We start from the raw sequence: 14824 nt of genomic DNA, 5'->3' as shown, positions 1-14824 counted from the left end.
TAAAGAGTACTTGGGGGAAATATTAAGCAACCTAACAAATCAACTTCCAGCAAAAAAACATAGGGAACTACCCACCACCCTCTGCCTCATCGTAATCAACTTTAATTTAATGCAAGTGTAAAACAAATGCACAGAAATCAATTATTTTTCTACAATAATTAAATAGATTCAACATCTTTCTCCAACAGAATTTCAGACTGCACAGATGGTACCTTCCCGAAGCAAAAAAGAGTACATATCCTACTAACTGTTAGACTTAACAGTTACTATATACAGTAATGGACTTATTTACATTTTACATCACGTGAAAACTTTGGTTGTAAGATTCAGATATTTATTTATTAAAAGCTCGACATTTTAAATGAGAATAAGAAAGAAAAGTATGTCCTTGTGCCCCCTTTCCGCTGTTAATGCCCTACCTGCCCCCCTGGCAAAACTTCGCTAGACCCGCCCCTGCACAGTTATCAGCCGTCAGCTACGTAGAAAAAGATCCTGGTGTAGAAAGTAATATTAAATGAATTCTAACAACAGCTTATCAAGCTTAAACGTGCTGCTGTTGTTCAGCCGCTGGTTTCCTCTTTCTGGCGCAAAGTGGGCGATGAACAAACAAGAGAGACGGACTCGCGACAGAAAAGCCGATCAACTGATCATTGATCAGTTTCATGATTTCAAGTAGCAACTGGAGAGGGAGAGAAGAAGAGGCAGTCGCTCTATATATCGGTTGTTAAGCTTGATGTGGGAATGCTTTACAAACACATATTTCTGCTAAGTACTCTTTAAAATACCAGAATAGGGAGGATGGAGTAGGTTTATTAGATTGATCAGCATTGCCGAACTATGAAATATTTTGGGTGTAGTGTATTTTTTGCATACAGGTATAACAGAATAGCTTTAATGTTTTATTTTTCAAAACTTGAGTATGAACGTATACAAAATGCAGCAAGATATTTAAAAAAAACAGTTGTATTGATTATAAAATACACTATATCGGATTCATATCTGTATCAGCAGATATCCAAATTTATGATATCGGTATCGGACGTAAAAAAGTGGTATTGTGCCATCTCTAATAAAAGGCAACAAACTCTGAAAAACTAGAAACACTAGGAGGGGATGGTGACTAATGCTCTGTCAAGGGACAAAGAGAGACTCAGACAATAAATATAGAGGTGATTAGGCAAAGAGGAGACACATGGGCACACAGCTAAACTAAATACACTTAATGTCACAAAACAGAACACGATGAACACAGGACAACAGACAGAAACTGAAACTGAGGCACACAAACTTCACAAAAGGGAAAATAAACATGGATTCACCACTGACTAAACATGGTACGTGGAACACAGGGGAGGCATGATAACGGATACACAAAGACAAATAAGAAGGCCCGAGAACACAAATATTAAACAGAGGAATTACAACTATAGTAAGAAGCAAAGCCTCAGAATATTAAATAACCCAAAATCAAGAGCCCAAACACATAAACGCTGGCTCCAGAACCATGACACACTGTGAGTGCTAATCTGTAGCTGGTTAACAGATTTACTATACATACAAAACATTCACAGTTTGAGACTGTGAGCAGAGACAAACCCAACCTCAGGGGTCATGACTTGGAGAACTCCTAGTGCTGGGCTCAAGCCTAGAAAAATGGAGAGTTGCTTCAGGAGGGGCATCCGGTGTAAACTCAGTGCCAATTCAAACATGCAGATACATGTGCTGTGGAGACCCCTGGAGAAATAAGGGATCAGCAAAAAAAATAAAATAAAAATATCTTGTCAGTTTGCAAGAATAATTTCATAACTCGTAAGCAGTGTTGGTCAAGTTACTTGAAAAAAGTAATCAGTAACTAATACTGATTACTTCCCCCCAAAAATAATCCCGTTACTTTACTGATTGCTTATTTTCAAAAGTAATTAATTACTTAGTTACTTTTTAAAAACATGATTTAAACCTGAATAGGTGATAAAGAGATAGATCTTTCAGCCCAATTCTACTTTTTCTGCATAATCCATCATACAAAATGTAATCAAATGGAAAAGTCTCTTTTTAAAACTTGTTTTATTAGTTTTAATCTTTTTACTTTATGCATCAAGCAAAAATGAAATGAAATTATATGAAACATTCTCTGACTGGAAGAAATTTGTTTAACATTTAAACCTATTTTTTACACATTCCAGCACATAAAATAAAACATTTTTTAAAATATCTTTCAAATAGATGCAAGTAAAACACAGCAGAAAATAAATAAAATCAAAGACTAGCGGTCCTGTTGCTCGATTTTCACCTGTATAGCAGGAGTGGGACAGGCGGAGGTTTGCCCTGGTGCACGTGTGCCGCAGCAGTCAGGTGAAGAATCCGTGAGTTTCTCTGTGAATTTCCCATAATGTTGTAGCGCACTCGGTGCTTGCTTGGGAGTTTAGGGTTTTTTTCACTGTAAAAAGAAGTTTTCTTCCCACGCACAACAGACACTAATGTTTTTGTCACTTTTTATGGAATCAAACTCAAAGTAAGGTCAGTACTTCCACGCTTTAAACGCTGCACGCTCATACTCTCTCCCGCACTCGATATATTATCCATTGTTGATCTGCACACAGCTGTTGTCACGAACGTCGCACTCGCTTACATTATTGTCATGAGACACTCTCGCAAAAAATTCACAGTTTTAGTAACACAGTAACGCAGCGTGCTTACGGGAAAGTAACAGTAATCTAATTACCTTTTTTGCAATAGTAATCCCTTACTTTACTTGTTACTTGAAAAAAGTAATCGGATTACAGTAACGCGTTACCCATCTTTGCTCGTAAGATTACAAATGGATTAGTGCAGATCCCCATCGTTTGTGATCTGTATTCAGAACGAATACCAAGTTATCTCAAACATAATCACATGTCCACTTCAAACAGCAGCAAATGATACAGTTGTTTGCTTTTTGTTTTCTTTTATTCGGTTGCCTTTCATGTTTCAGATGACAGAAACACTTTGACTGACTAACTCACTGCTTCCCTCTCTCGATGACTCAGCGTGTTCATTTTCATGCATGGCACGGATCGCTTCACATCTGTGATCACTGTGCCATGACAGTGTAGATGGTTATTATTCACTCCCACTGTGTTCATCTGTAGAGAAGTGAATATGACAAGAACAATAAAAATTTTTAGATAATTGATAGGGAGTTTCTGAGGAAAGAAAGATGGGTCACAAATGTGCCTGTTTTCTTGCTGAAACTTTGAGAACTGCTTTGATTAACAAAAAAAGTATTTTGAAATATTCACATGTCTGTTTTTACACAGAGTTCTGCTAAACAGCTAGCACTGATATTCCTTTAGCATTTTAGTGTAACGTGTGTACATACCGGAGCATTGAACAGCTTAAGGAGCCAAATGTGTTTCTCAGGACTGTGTTTTACGTCCATAAAAGCCAATAAAATCATGTATTTTAAGTTTGAAATGCTTCACATGTTTTATGAGGTAATAATGTTACATTAGGAAATTACATTAGGAGGCAAGAACACTCTGGGTTTTGGGACTTTAACGGTTTATCTCTGCACTCTGATTCCTGTTTATCATCAGCATGAACAAGATGAGACTTTGGCCTGTTTGAATAATCCCAGTAATTGTTTCAAGCCCACAGAACATCAGGTTCATTGTTCATTAGATAAAAACTATTTTTACATGTTTCTGCAGATTGATTCATTTCTGCCCTGCTGTTAATATTGTTAAGCATTTTAACAGTGTGAGTTTCCGACCTAAATATTTTTCTTCAGTCTCATGATCAAGCAAACAGAATGAGGCTCTAGTGAGCAGCTGCCATGATTAAATAATGGTAATAACAGATGATAAGTAATGATAAATGGTAAATTAAGCCCCAGCAGTGCTGTTTTGCTTTATTTTACCCATCCCTGTTCCTCTTAATGAAAGCAGGTAACACTTGATCTATTTTGTGTAGAAGAAGAGACAAAGCCTAAGAAAGCCTGTGGGTTTGTCACTCTTGGTTTCCAGTATACCTCTTTGGTATGAAAAAAAAAATTAATACAAACTGCTGAAGCTCAAACTGAGCAGCAGAATGTGGGAATAAAGGTGATTTAAGGGACTTTGAATGTGGCACAGTTGTTCGTGTTGGTCGGAGAATTTCAGAAACGGCTGAACTGCTGGAATTTTCCCACACAACCATCTTTAGGGTTTACAGAGGATGTTCCAAAAAAGAGAAATAAAAAAATCCTGTGAGCGGCAGTGCTCTAGGGTCTTGTAAATGTCAGAGGTCAGAGGAGAATGGCTAGACTGCTGTGAGCTGAAAGCAAATGTAATACAGAGTGGTTACAACCAAGATTTTTTTGAAAAAAGAAAAAAGGGACTACACAGCTAAGAACAGAAAATTAGGCTCTAATTTGCACAGGCTCACCGAGACTCAAAAATCCCAACCCCCTGAGCCACGGGGCGACCAGGGGGTTGGGAAGCGCATCTGTAACCGGAAGGTCGCCGGTTCGATCCCCGGGCTCTCTGTCCTGGTCATTCTGTCCTTGGGCAAGACACTTTAGCCTACTGGTGTTGGCCAGAGGGGCTGATCGCTTCTGTCAGTCTGCCCCAGGGCAGCTGTGGCTACAACTGTAGCTTGCCTCCACCAGTGTGTGAATGTGAGAGTGAATGAATAGTGGCATTGTAAAGCGCTTTGGGTGCCTTGAAAAGTGCTATATAAATCCAATCCATTATTATTATTATATATTATATTATTATTATTGGCTGATAGGTCTCAATTTCTGCTGAAACATTCAAATGTACGGTCAGAATTCATGCTCCAGGCTGCTGCTGATGGTATAATGGTTTGATGGTTATTTTCTTGGCACACTTTGGCCCCATCAGTGCCAACTGAACGTTGTTTAAACTCAACAGCTCCTGAGTGTTGTTGCTGTCCCTTCATGTGTATCAGCTGATGGCAGCAGGATAACGCACCATGTCAAATCATCTCAAATGGGTTTCTTGAACATGGGGATGAGTTCATTGTACCCAAATGACCTCCACAGCCCCCCAGATCTCAGCTCAACAGAGCATCAAGAATGTGCAGCCAAAAATCTGCAGCTAATAACTCCGTCTGAAAAAAATACTTCAAGACAGAAGATGGAAAAAAGCACTAAAAAGCAATGTATATTTAGGTTTTATTACTCGTAAAACTATTGGAAGGGGAAAAAAAACACGTAAAAGACGGAACATTTTGTGATGTTTTTATGTGAGGAAAAGGTCTGCATTCAGTAATTCATGTTTCTGTACAACTGGCAATAAATAAATAAAAATGAAAATATATGAGGAATTTCCTTCTGGTTTGTTTTAAAGTATGTCATGCTAACTAAAGAGTCATGTGTCTGACTCACTGTGAAAGACCTTAAAATGAATGAATTCTCTGATCAGACACGATGGTTTACAAGTCGTTATGTGTGGGACACAGATGCAAAAGAAAAAAAGCAGTCTACTCACAGATTTAATGATACCTTTGATGGATTCATTAGGGGTGTTTTTAAAAATACACAGAAAACCCTCAGATTGATGAATTCTTTATGAATTTCATGAGTAAATTTGGTCTGCACCTGACGTTTTTGTTGCCTAGAGCTGCACGAGTTGATCTCTCCTAACTCACAGGTATCAGTGTAATATTATCAGCCCATTTTCATTTCTTTTAAATATGTTTTTGCATTATTTTCATTTTTGTTGTGTATTTTAATTCTTATCTGGATAAATTTGCACCTTCTTCTTATATTTTCCTCTCCCTTTCTCAGCTCTGGAGACCAGCTGGGTGGAAGGAGGGGTTAGATGCCCTCTTGGCCAATTCCCATGTGGAAACACGAGTGAGTGCCTCCCTCAAGTTTTGCAGTGTAATGGACACAAAGACTGTCCCAATGGAGCTGATGAGAGACAGTGTGGTAAGTGTGAGCCAGTGTAACAGTGGTTATAAATGACCAAAGGCAGTATTTACTTTTAAGGGAATAGTATGTTGTTTATATTGACTTTATTATATTTTCTTATTTTTTAATATAAGTTAGAATTTTTAAATAAACTTTAGATGTTTGTAGCTCGCATTTTATGAAACGCTGAACTAATGAAATGAAAATTTGGCCTTATTTGACCTTACATGAGTTGACAATTCACATTTTGACCTGTGATTTCACTTCATAACTGTCTTTCTTTCAAGGTGACACTAAAAGTTTTAGCAAGAGAAAGAGAACGACAAGCCTAGTCAGAAATATCCTGTAGTATGATATTATACAATAAGCTTAAGGTATTCATGTTTAGTTATTTATAAATCAATGCCTGTTGTCCATTACCTACTCCTACTTATTTTTTTGAACATTTCAAAACAAAGGAAAAAATAATATAAACAGCATTCAATAGTAGAATTAACAACTAGCAGGTTGTTTAGTGATCATGTACAATCCCTGCTTCCTGGTCAAAACTACACTGCATTCATTAAGGATCTTGTCTTCTGTTTTGTGTTTTATTGTGTTGGATCTTGTTCTATTTAATATAAACAACTGTCTAAAAATAGTCAGTGATCACCATGGACTTCTCTGGGTTTTTATTACCCCTATTCATCTGCAGCACATTTTAAAGCTCAGTTTTTAAAACCTAACGATGTAACTACAGCTGCTCGCGGTTTGCCTGACACCAAATATTTGAATGGGTCAGAAAAGAATCACTTTGAGGCTAACAAAGATTTGAGTGAGTACATGAATGTGAGGATCAGGACTTTTTCATAGCAAGTAATCTAAAACGTGCAGCAGTATATTAATGGCTAACCCTGTGCTGTCGATGTATCTCAGATGTTGACCTGACTGAAGTTTGGTCTGTTTTCAACATCTTCTTCCTGACGTGCGATTGCATTTGTTTCCACCTATCGGGAACTCTCACGTTAACTTTTATTGGAAATAAAATCTATGGGAAAAAGTTAGCAGTTATACTCCAGTGTCGCTGTGCTAATGTCTTTATATTATCCTAACCATAGCTGTGTAGAGAGATCCCGGGTTCAAATCCCGGACGAGCCCCCAATTCTAAATATCAACACTTCACCGAGTTCTTTTGATTCTTCAGAGGCATCCAATGGAAGACAAAACACTGCTCAGTAGGCCGTTTAACACTTTATTACTTCTAGAAGGGAGATGCGTCCTGCATGACACGCTGCCGCGGATCTCAAAATGGTGGTGTGCCCCTAACAGTTTTATTACAGAAGCTCTCTCATTCTAGTCTAAACAACAGTGTCTCAGTAACTTTCCACTAGAGATGGTCCCCTCTTATCTACATTTTCCCAGGGAAGCGTGAGCGAGAGGCTACAGCTTTCTACTCCCCAAGGACACATGGTCTCATGCCTTTAATCTTCAGGGCTGTGTCCACTTAATACTACACTATATAACTTTATAACAGTTATTATTAATAAGAAGCATAGAATTATTGAGGTACTGCAAATTATTTAATCCCAACACTAGCGACCACGTAGCACACCACCATATGCTAGCTAGCCCTCTATCAGTAACCCTAAAAATGTCACTGCTATTTAGTTTTCCTTCTTCATTTATATCCGAAGTGAAAGCAGAGCTATATGTTTTAATTTTTCTCAGTCAGAACATGGTATATCATTTTAAATTAAAAACTAGCAAGCTAACTCCCCACTAACGTCTAACTCTGTTAAACTTCATAATCCTGTTTTTCATGGATGCCTGGATGTTAAACTTGATAGTTACACCTGGTTAGGCAGACATGCTGATAATTTTATTAAAGGTGAAAGAATTTTGACGGCTTTTAACTCTCAGTCATGCCGTAGCGTTTGTTTGAGAACTGAAGGGGCTTTTGGACCTGGAAATGGCTAATGATGTCATATTTAACAGGCAGATTCCCTTTAAGGTAAATACTGCTTCTTCTTCTTAAAGTGTTAAGAAGCACTAAAAGAGTGCAAACCCTTATATAGTTGGGGTTTGCACTCTTGTAGTGCTTCTTCTTAACACTTTGACCTTCAGATCAATCTATTGCCCCTAAAAGGAGAGTCAGTGATCAAATATGAAATATTTTAAAACTTCATAAAATATTATTGTTGAGAATTCACACCACACTTGTAAGAATCGTAGTTTCTAGGTTATAAGCTTTTGGTCAGTTTTCAATCAATAAAGCTGATCTTGAATACCTTAGTTTTCATTCAAAATTTTGAGGTACAGACAGCATGGTAGTCTTGCACCAAGACTACTTGAAACAGGAGAAAAGCTGTTACACAAGAAGAGCTGTAGAAGGGCGTCGACCAAGCAACAGGTCTGGTGTGTACTCCTTTGTAGGAGGAGGACCAGGACTACCAATGCCAGAGTCACATAAAATGACCTCAGATGGGATACTCATGTGCATATTTCTGACTAAACTGTCAGAAACAGAGTCCATGAGGATGGCAACAGGTCCTGACCTCCTTTATACTGGCCTGTTGTCGCAGCTCAGCATCATGCATTTCAGGTCTCATTCACTAGAGATATACCTCCCCAGACCTTCACTTACCCCCTGCCATTGAGTGTCATAAATAAACAGTGAAGGAACTTCTGTTCGTTATACATCGATAATTAGGAGTGACATGCGCCTTAAACAAAAGAACCCTTCTTTTCTTCGGTGGGACTCCAGACCAAATCGAGCCTTTCCTACAACCTCTCTTGGGCCTGGGAGTATTAGCCACTGGATCAAACTTCTCATGACAGTCTTTCTGCAACTGCGAATCAACCGGCTGAGCATGGGCACGAAGACAGTAACCCTGACAATCTCCAAAGCATTAGAAAAAGACTGAAGTACACAAGAGCCAAGCGTAATTTTTCAAAAGAAACATCCTGTTTTTGCCAGTTTTAGAGAAGTAATCTGTTTCAAATTACCATTCAAGACCAGGCTCATCATCTGTTGGATATTACCTCTATTGTGTAAAAGAATACTATAAATTTTACCATGACATCCGAGAATAATCTATTTCTTTTAATTAACAGTCGAGACTCGTTACGCCATGCAAATATTCATCAGTCATTGTCAATTAAAATGCCAATGTGTTTGTAACTATTTCGTAAACACTCCCTAGGATGCTCGTTATAGCATTAGTCTCACGGTAAACATGCGTTAGTATTTGGGGTTTTTTTAAAGCCCAGCGTTAATCATTTAAGCCCTTTTTATGAAACGTTTTCATTTCTGCAGAGCATAGTTTTCTCATCACCCAGGTCATGAAGGAGCGCAAATTCGTTTCAGTCTGTCTGCGAGGGCATGCTAGTTATCAGAAATCCACTCTGTGTTATATTACTTCTCCATTCTTGTCATCTGCCTCACCTCCACACTATGCAACACTGCCATAACGATGACAAGCACAGCAGTAAAGTTCACTTTGTGCACTTTATCAATCTTCCTTTTTTTAAAAAATTTTCTTAGGAAAATTGGAACAGCAAAAGTACAGTATATAAGCCAAAAATGGAGTCTGTACAATGTTAACAAGCTTGAAAGTGAATATTTGGTATGAACACCTTTGTTCTTCAATACAGCCTGAACTCTCTTAGACAAGCTCTATTGTAATTTCTTCAGGAATCGTGCTCCATGGTGCGTTTTTACCATTGTCATGCTCAAAAGTGAAGCTACTGCCAATCAGACACTTGACACAGACCAGTTGGTATTCAGGCTGGATCAGAATCTGATGGTACTGATGATACGTGAATTCCATCAATTTTGACAGGAGTTGTACCTCTCTCCTGACCTCCTCCATACACAAGACCAATTAAAGATATCAAATTCATATTCATCACTCCATAAGACCTGTTCCCACTAATTTTCAGTCCAGCTCTTGAGTAATTTGCACAAAAGTATAGGTATGCTTTATTTAAGTAGAAGTTAAAAAGTACTGAAGTGAACTGAAGTGCTTTTACTTCTTTACTTTAGGAAAGTAAGTACTTTGTTGAAGGACATCATAAATCTAACCAGTTTATCCTGCACTCTGTTTGTTTTGCAGATAGTTTCAGAACACTTTAAAAAATTACTTGCCAGTTAAAAAACGTTTATCCCTTTTTTTGTTCGCTCTGCTTCCAGATCGTTCTTCCCCCTGACAAAAGTACTATGAAGCTCTTTTTCATTTCCTTTTTATGCGATAATCCCTGGTAATGATTGCACCTATAAGATTTCTGTGTTTTTGTTCCCCATTATTTACACTAGGCTCAAATCACTTTCATGCACATTGTGACCAGCTTTTAGTAAGAAATTACCTGAAGATCTAATTCAGGTTTTTTGTGCTAAGTTGTATGTTACCTGTAGACACAGCAGTGGTTCATCCCTTGAGTCAGGTGCTTTTTATATGATTGAATGATTTATAGGTGGCTTAACAAGTAGCTTAGTAACTTTAGAAAGATGTAGCTATGGTAGATGAGGCTTTAGAGTTCATTTTGTGAAAAAACTGGGATAAAATAGTTCCAAAAAGTAGCTCAGTCCCATAAAATAGAAAATATTGCTCCATCATTGCTGTTCCTCATCAGTACTGATTTGGCAAAGCTGTTTCTGATTTGTGTGCACTTACAGCTCCCAGTATAGCATCAGGGATGCGTTTAAAATGCTTATAATGGTCCAAGGATCTGTCAGGTCATTTGACACAGTATAGTGCTTATACTCTGGTGGTGACTTCATGGTGAGGTGGGTCAACACATACGCCTAACATGCAACAGATTCCTGATTTGGGACTGGAAGTAGACAAACTAAGCGTCAGGCGGTCACAAGCTAATGTACTCCTAGCACTGTTCCCAAGCCAGGAAAAATGGGAGAGTTGCATCGGGAATGGCATCCGATTAAAATCTGCGCCAAATCTAACATGTGGATCCATGTACTGTGGTGATTCGTTTGAAAAGAAGGGAGCAGCTGAAAGTACCCATAATGCTCATGTGCTGGTGATGCCAGTGCAGAAAAACCTTGATAAACTATCATTACTATCAAGTCAAGTAAATTTAACTCTTTGTTCTTTGCTTTGGCAGGGGACAACATCGGATGGGCAGATTTATTTGCCCGCACACTACAGAAGACTAACCCTGTGGACCAGTACTTCCTCAATGAGTGTTGTAAGTGTGTGTGTGCACATTAATACACCACGGGGTAGAAATATGGGACTCTCCACCATTTGACCCTAGAACTGAAAAAGCTTCTCGGATGAGAGGTGAAACGTCTTCAAGCAACCTAAAGAAGTCCAGACACTTTTCTTTCCAATCTCCTTAGACTACAATGACCTGGATGACTGAGAACCTTGACAGATACATTAATACATGTAGACCACAGAGAGACATGATACAAATGATCAAAGAAGGAAAATATGATCAGTTTTTGACATCAGCTAGCAAATAATACAGATGATGTGACCTAGAAAAGAACAAGTTGCCCCACCAAAGATTAATGGACAGCAATTAGCAAATTCTGACAGCTGGATATGACAGCACACGACTCACAGAATTGACTGTTATGTTGACGCTGAGGGAGAACTGTGTTGGGCTCTGGAGAAAAACAAATGCCATGTTTTCATACGACAAATAGTTTTAATGAGCCTCTAAATAAAAAACAATGTGTGTGTGTCTGTGTGTAGTATTGCAGGAGTTTCCAGAGAGCTGTGACTGCATACAGACAGATGTTGAGTGTGTGGAGGTCAGCCTGCAGGATGTTCCGTCGCTCTCGCCAAATGTTACCTGGCTGTAAGTGTCCGTTGACTCCAAGCACTCTGTCAGAGTCCTCTTCAAGTGGTTTGTTATTTTGTAGGTTAGGTTATTACAAGCTGTAACGGCTTGGCAGGTAACAACAGCCCCTGTCTGTGTGGGTGTGTCACCGTGGCAAAATATGGCCTTGAAGACAGCTATATGCCAAGAACAACAAAAGAGGTAGTTTTGAGTACTCAAAGGTGTTTCTCTGTCTTTCACAGTACCACAACCATACATGGTACAGCCACAAAGGTTTACAGGTTTGGAGAGCCCATGGATACTGACTAAATGGAAAAAAAAAAACCTCTCTGCATGTCTCTAAAGAAAGAACAAAAAAAAAAAAATATATATATATATATATATATATATATATATACAGTGGGGCAAAAAAGTATTTAGTCAGCCACCGATTGTCCAAGTTCCCCCACTTAAAATGATGACAGAGGTCAGTAATTTGCACCAGAGGTACACTTCAACTGTGAGAGACAGAATGTGAAAAAAAAATCCATGAATTCACATGGTAGGATTTGTAAAGAATTTATTCGTAAAATATATAAATATATATATATTATTTTGTAATGTCTATATATATATTATTTTATATTATATGTATATATAAAATTTCGTTAGTCTTGCTTTTCTCATTCCATCAGCTCAATTGCTTGTTACTGTAATAATTCATTGATCCATTAGTTTGAATACTGAAGATAAAAGTTTAAAAAATTGAGATTGAAAAGTTGAAAAGATTTTTCTTTATATTTTAGATCTATATTAAAATATTGAAGCACAGTTTAATATCCTGGGGGAAAAAATAGGGTATGATTGTCAGCAGACTAATTACAAAAGGTATACTGAGCCTTGTGTGAATTGCAGCTACAGTTCTTTCAAAAATCGCATTCACTTATTTTTATTAGTCAGTGCCAAATTAAATTTAATTGAGGTGTCTCTTTAAAAAAAATGCATGAAATTCCCCTTGTAATTCATTTTTTGAGTCCCTGGATTTCCTGCTCCTGTAGTTTCCCGCTTTACAGTCACAGGCATCATCAAATAAAGCATAATAAGAAGGCATAATGAAATCGCTGTGATAATAAGATACCATACAAAAAACCCTTTTTTTAAGTTGGGTCTGCACATAATTTGCAGTTCAGCTGATGTTTTTCATGAGAAATATAAATCCTGTTTAGAGGTTTCACACATCAAAATAAGATTAGTAGTCTTATGACTACTAAAGTATGAAATTCAGGTGCTGTCAGGGTGACCTTCGGCTGAGCTTCACAGCGTTTGGCTTTCACATCTGCCTTGCTAATTAAGTCTAATGTGTGGGTGGGTGTTTGAAATTAGATAAAAGTAATTTCTTCCTGCTTTGTCTCTTATTTTTTGCATATTTTTCACAATTACATGTTTCACATCATCAAACTCATTTTAACTGAGTCAGGTTAGGCCTGCAGTTCTTAAAGATGCTGTTCTGGGTTCTTTTGTGACCTCCTGGATGAGTCATTTGTTTTGGTAGGTCACTCACTCCTGGGAACATTCACCAGGGTTCCTAGTTTTCTCTGCTGGTGGATAACAGCTCTCGCCATGGTTCACTGGAGTCTCAAAGAGTTTGAAGTGTCTTTGTCTCTCTCAGCTGTTTCTTATATTGTGGCATAATGTGTTGAGGTGTTTTATCCTACTTCACTTTGTCAGACAGGTTTTATTCAAGTGATTTCTTCAGTCAACAGGCCTGTAATCAGCAGTGTTGGGACTAACGCGTTATTAAGTAAAGCGTTACAGTAACTACGTTATTATTGTGGTAACGAGCACGGTAACTAGTTATTATGCCAAAATCAGGAACGCGTTAGTCGTTACTGGGATTTAGATAGGGTCGTTACTCGTTACTTCGTGTGGTGGCTATCGCGGAGCTTCCACAGATTCAGTAACATTAGCAAGTGGTGGAGGCCAGCAGGTGGATGAGAGAAAGGGGAGGCAGGAGGAGGAGCAGAGACCCGAGGCAGCCGCTGGTCCGAGTGTCAGGTGAACTGAACTTCAGGTAAGAAGTTATGACCTGCAGTCTATCTGAGTCAGATATAAACCAAGTTTAGGTGGAGTTTATTTTCGTTATTCTGACTTTTTCCGTACTGCGTACTAGCTAGCATGACGGAGTTTCTATACAGCTAGGTGGGTGCTATGTTACTGATGTTGAACTTTATTTTGTTCATAAGGTTAATTATTAGAGTTGCCAACCGTCCCGTAAAAAACAGAATCGTCTCGTATTCAGAGAAAATATTGCGCGTTTCGTATTGAGGTGAAAAGGAACACAGTTTGTCCCGGACTTCAGCTACAATGAAAAAGACACAAAGCTGGAGTTATTCTGTGTCTTTGCTGCACAGCTGCCTCTTCTTCTTTCATTCTCCCCCCTCTCTCTCCTGTTTCTACTTCAATCATGAAAACTGATCAATGATCAGCTGATCGGCTTTTCTCTCTTGTTTGTTTATCGCCCACTTTGTGCCAGAAAGAAACCAGCGGAGTTCGCGCTAAACAACAGCAGCACGTTTAAGCTTGATCAGCTGTTGTTAGAATTTATTTAATATTAATTTCTAGTATCAGCTGATGTTTGCTGGAGCCACAGCTGTAAAGCTGCTGGTCATGATGTCGGTTTGGATATGTGGTGAGAGGGAAACATGCAGATGAAACCAGGAGATGTCCTTACTGAATCATCAGAGCTGAACAGGTGATGGAGAAACAGGTTTACCTTTTAGGTGACATGAATGAGTTGACGGGAAGTTATGAACTGTTTCTGAGAGACAAATAACACCAGGATCCTTTTCTAAGTAGCTGACAGCTGGTAACTGTGCAGGGGTGGGTCTAGCAAAGTGTTGCCAGGGGGCCAGGTAGGGCATTAACGGGGAGAGGGGGGCACAAGGAAATACTTTTCTTTCTTATTCTCATTTAAAATGTCTAGCTTTTAAAATATAATTATCTGAATCTTACAACAAACGATTGATAGATTGATACATATATACCATCAGAACAGTGTACATCACTGTCACAACAGCGTTTGTTTTCATTCAAAGGCTTTATGATTTTTCCTATAATGGCGGGCTAGTCAAATTCCCGATTTTTTTTTTTGTCCCAGTCCAG

General features: G+C 38.4%; 1 protein-coding gene across 1 annotated transcript in view; it reads left to right on the top strand.

The window, feature by feature from the left end:
- rxfp2a (relaxin family peptide receptor 2a) overlaps window positions 1–14824 on the top strand; it is a 46596-nt gene that overhangs the window by 6144 nt on the left and 25628 nt on the right. Inside the window, exons 2-4 of the mRNA XM_006800136.2 lie at window positions 5771–5914; window positions 10997–11080; window positions 11596–11701. Coding sequence (XP_006800199.2) covers window positions 5771–5914; window positions 10997–11080; window positions 11596–11701 — 334 coding nt within the window. The remainder of the gene's footprint in view (window positions 1–5770; window positions 5915–10996; window positions 11081–11595; window positions 11702–14824) is intronic.

This window comes from Neolamprologus brichardi, chromosome 10, assembly GCF_056152115.1.
Source record: "Neolamprologus brichardi isolate AB-2024 chromosome 10, ASM5615211v1, whole genome shotgun sequence".
In the NCBI taxonomy this organism is placed as follows: domain Eukaryota; kingdom Metazoa; phylum Chordata; class Actinopteri; order Cichliformes; family Cichlidae; genus Neolamprologus; species Neolamprologus brichardi.
The sequence above is the reverse complement of the archived record's forward strand: the minus strand, read 5'-3'. Positions and strand labels throughout refer to the sequence as shown.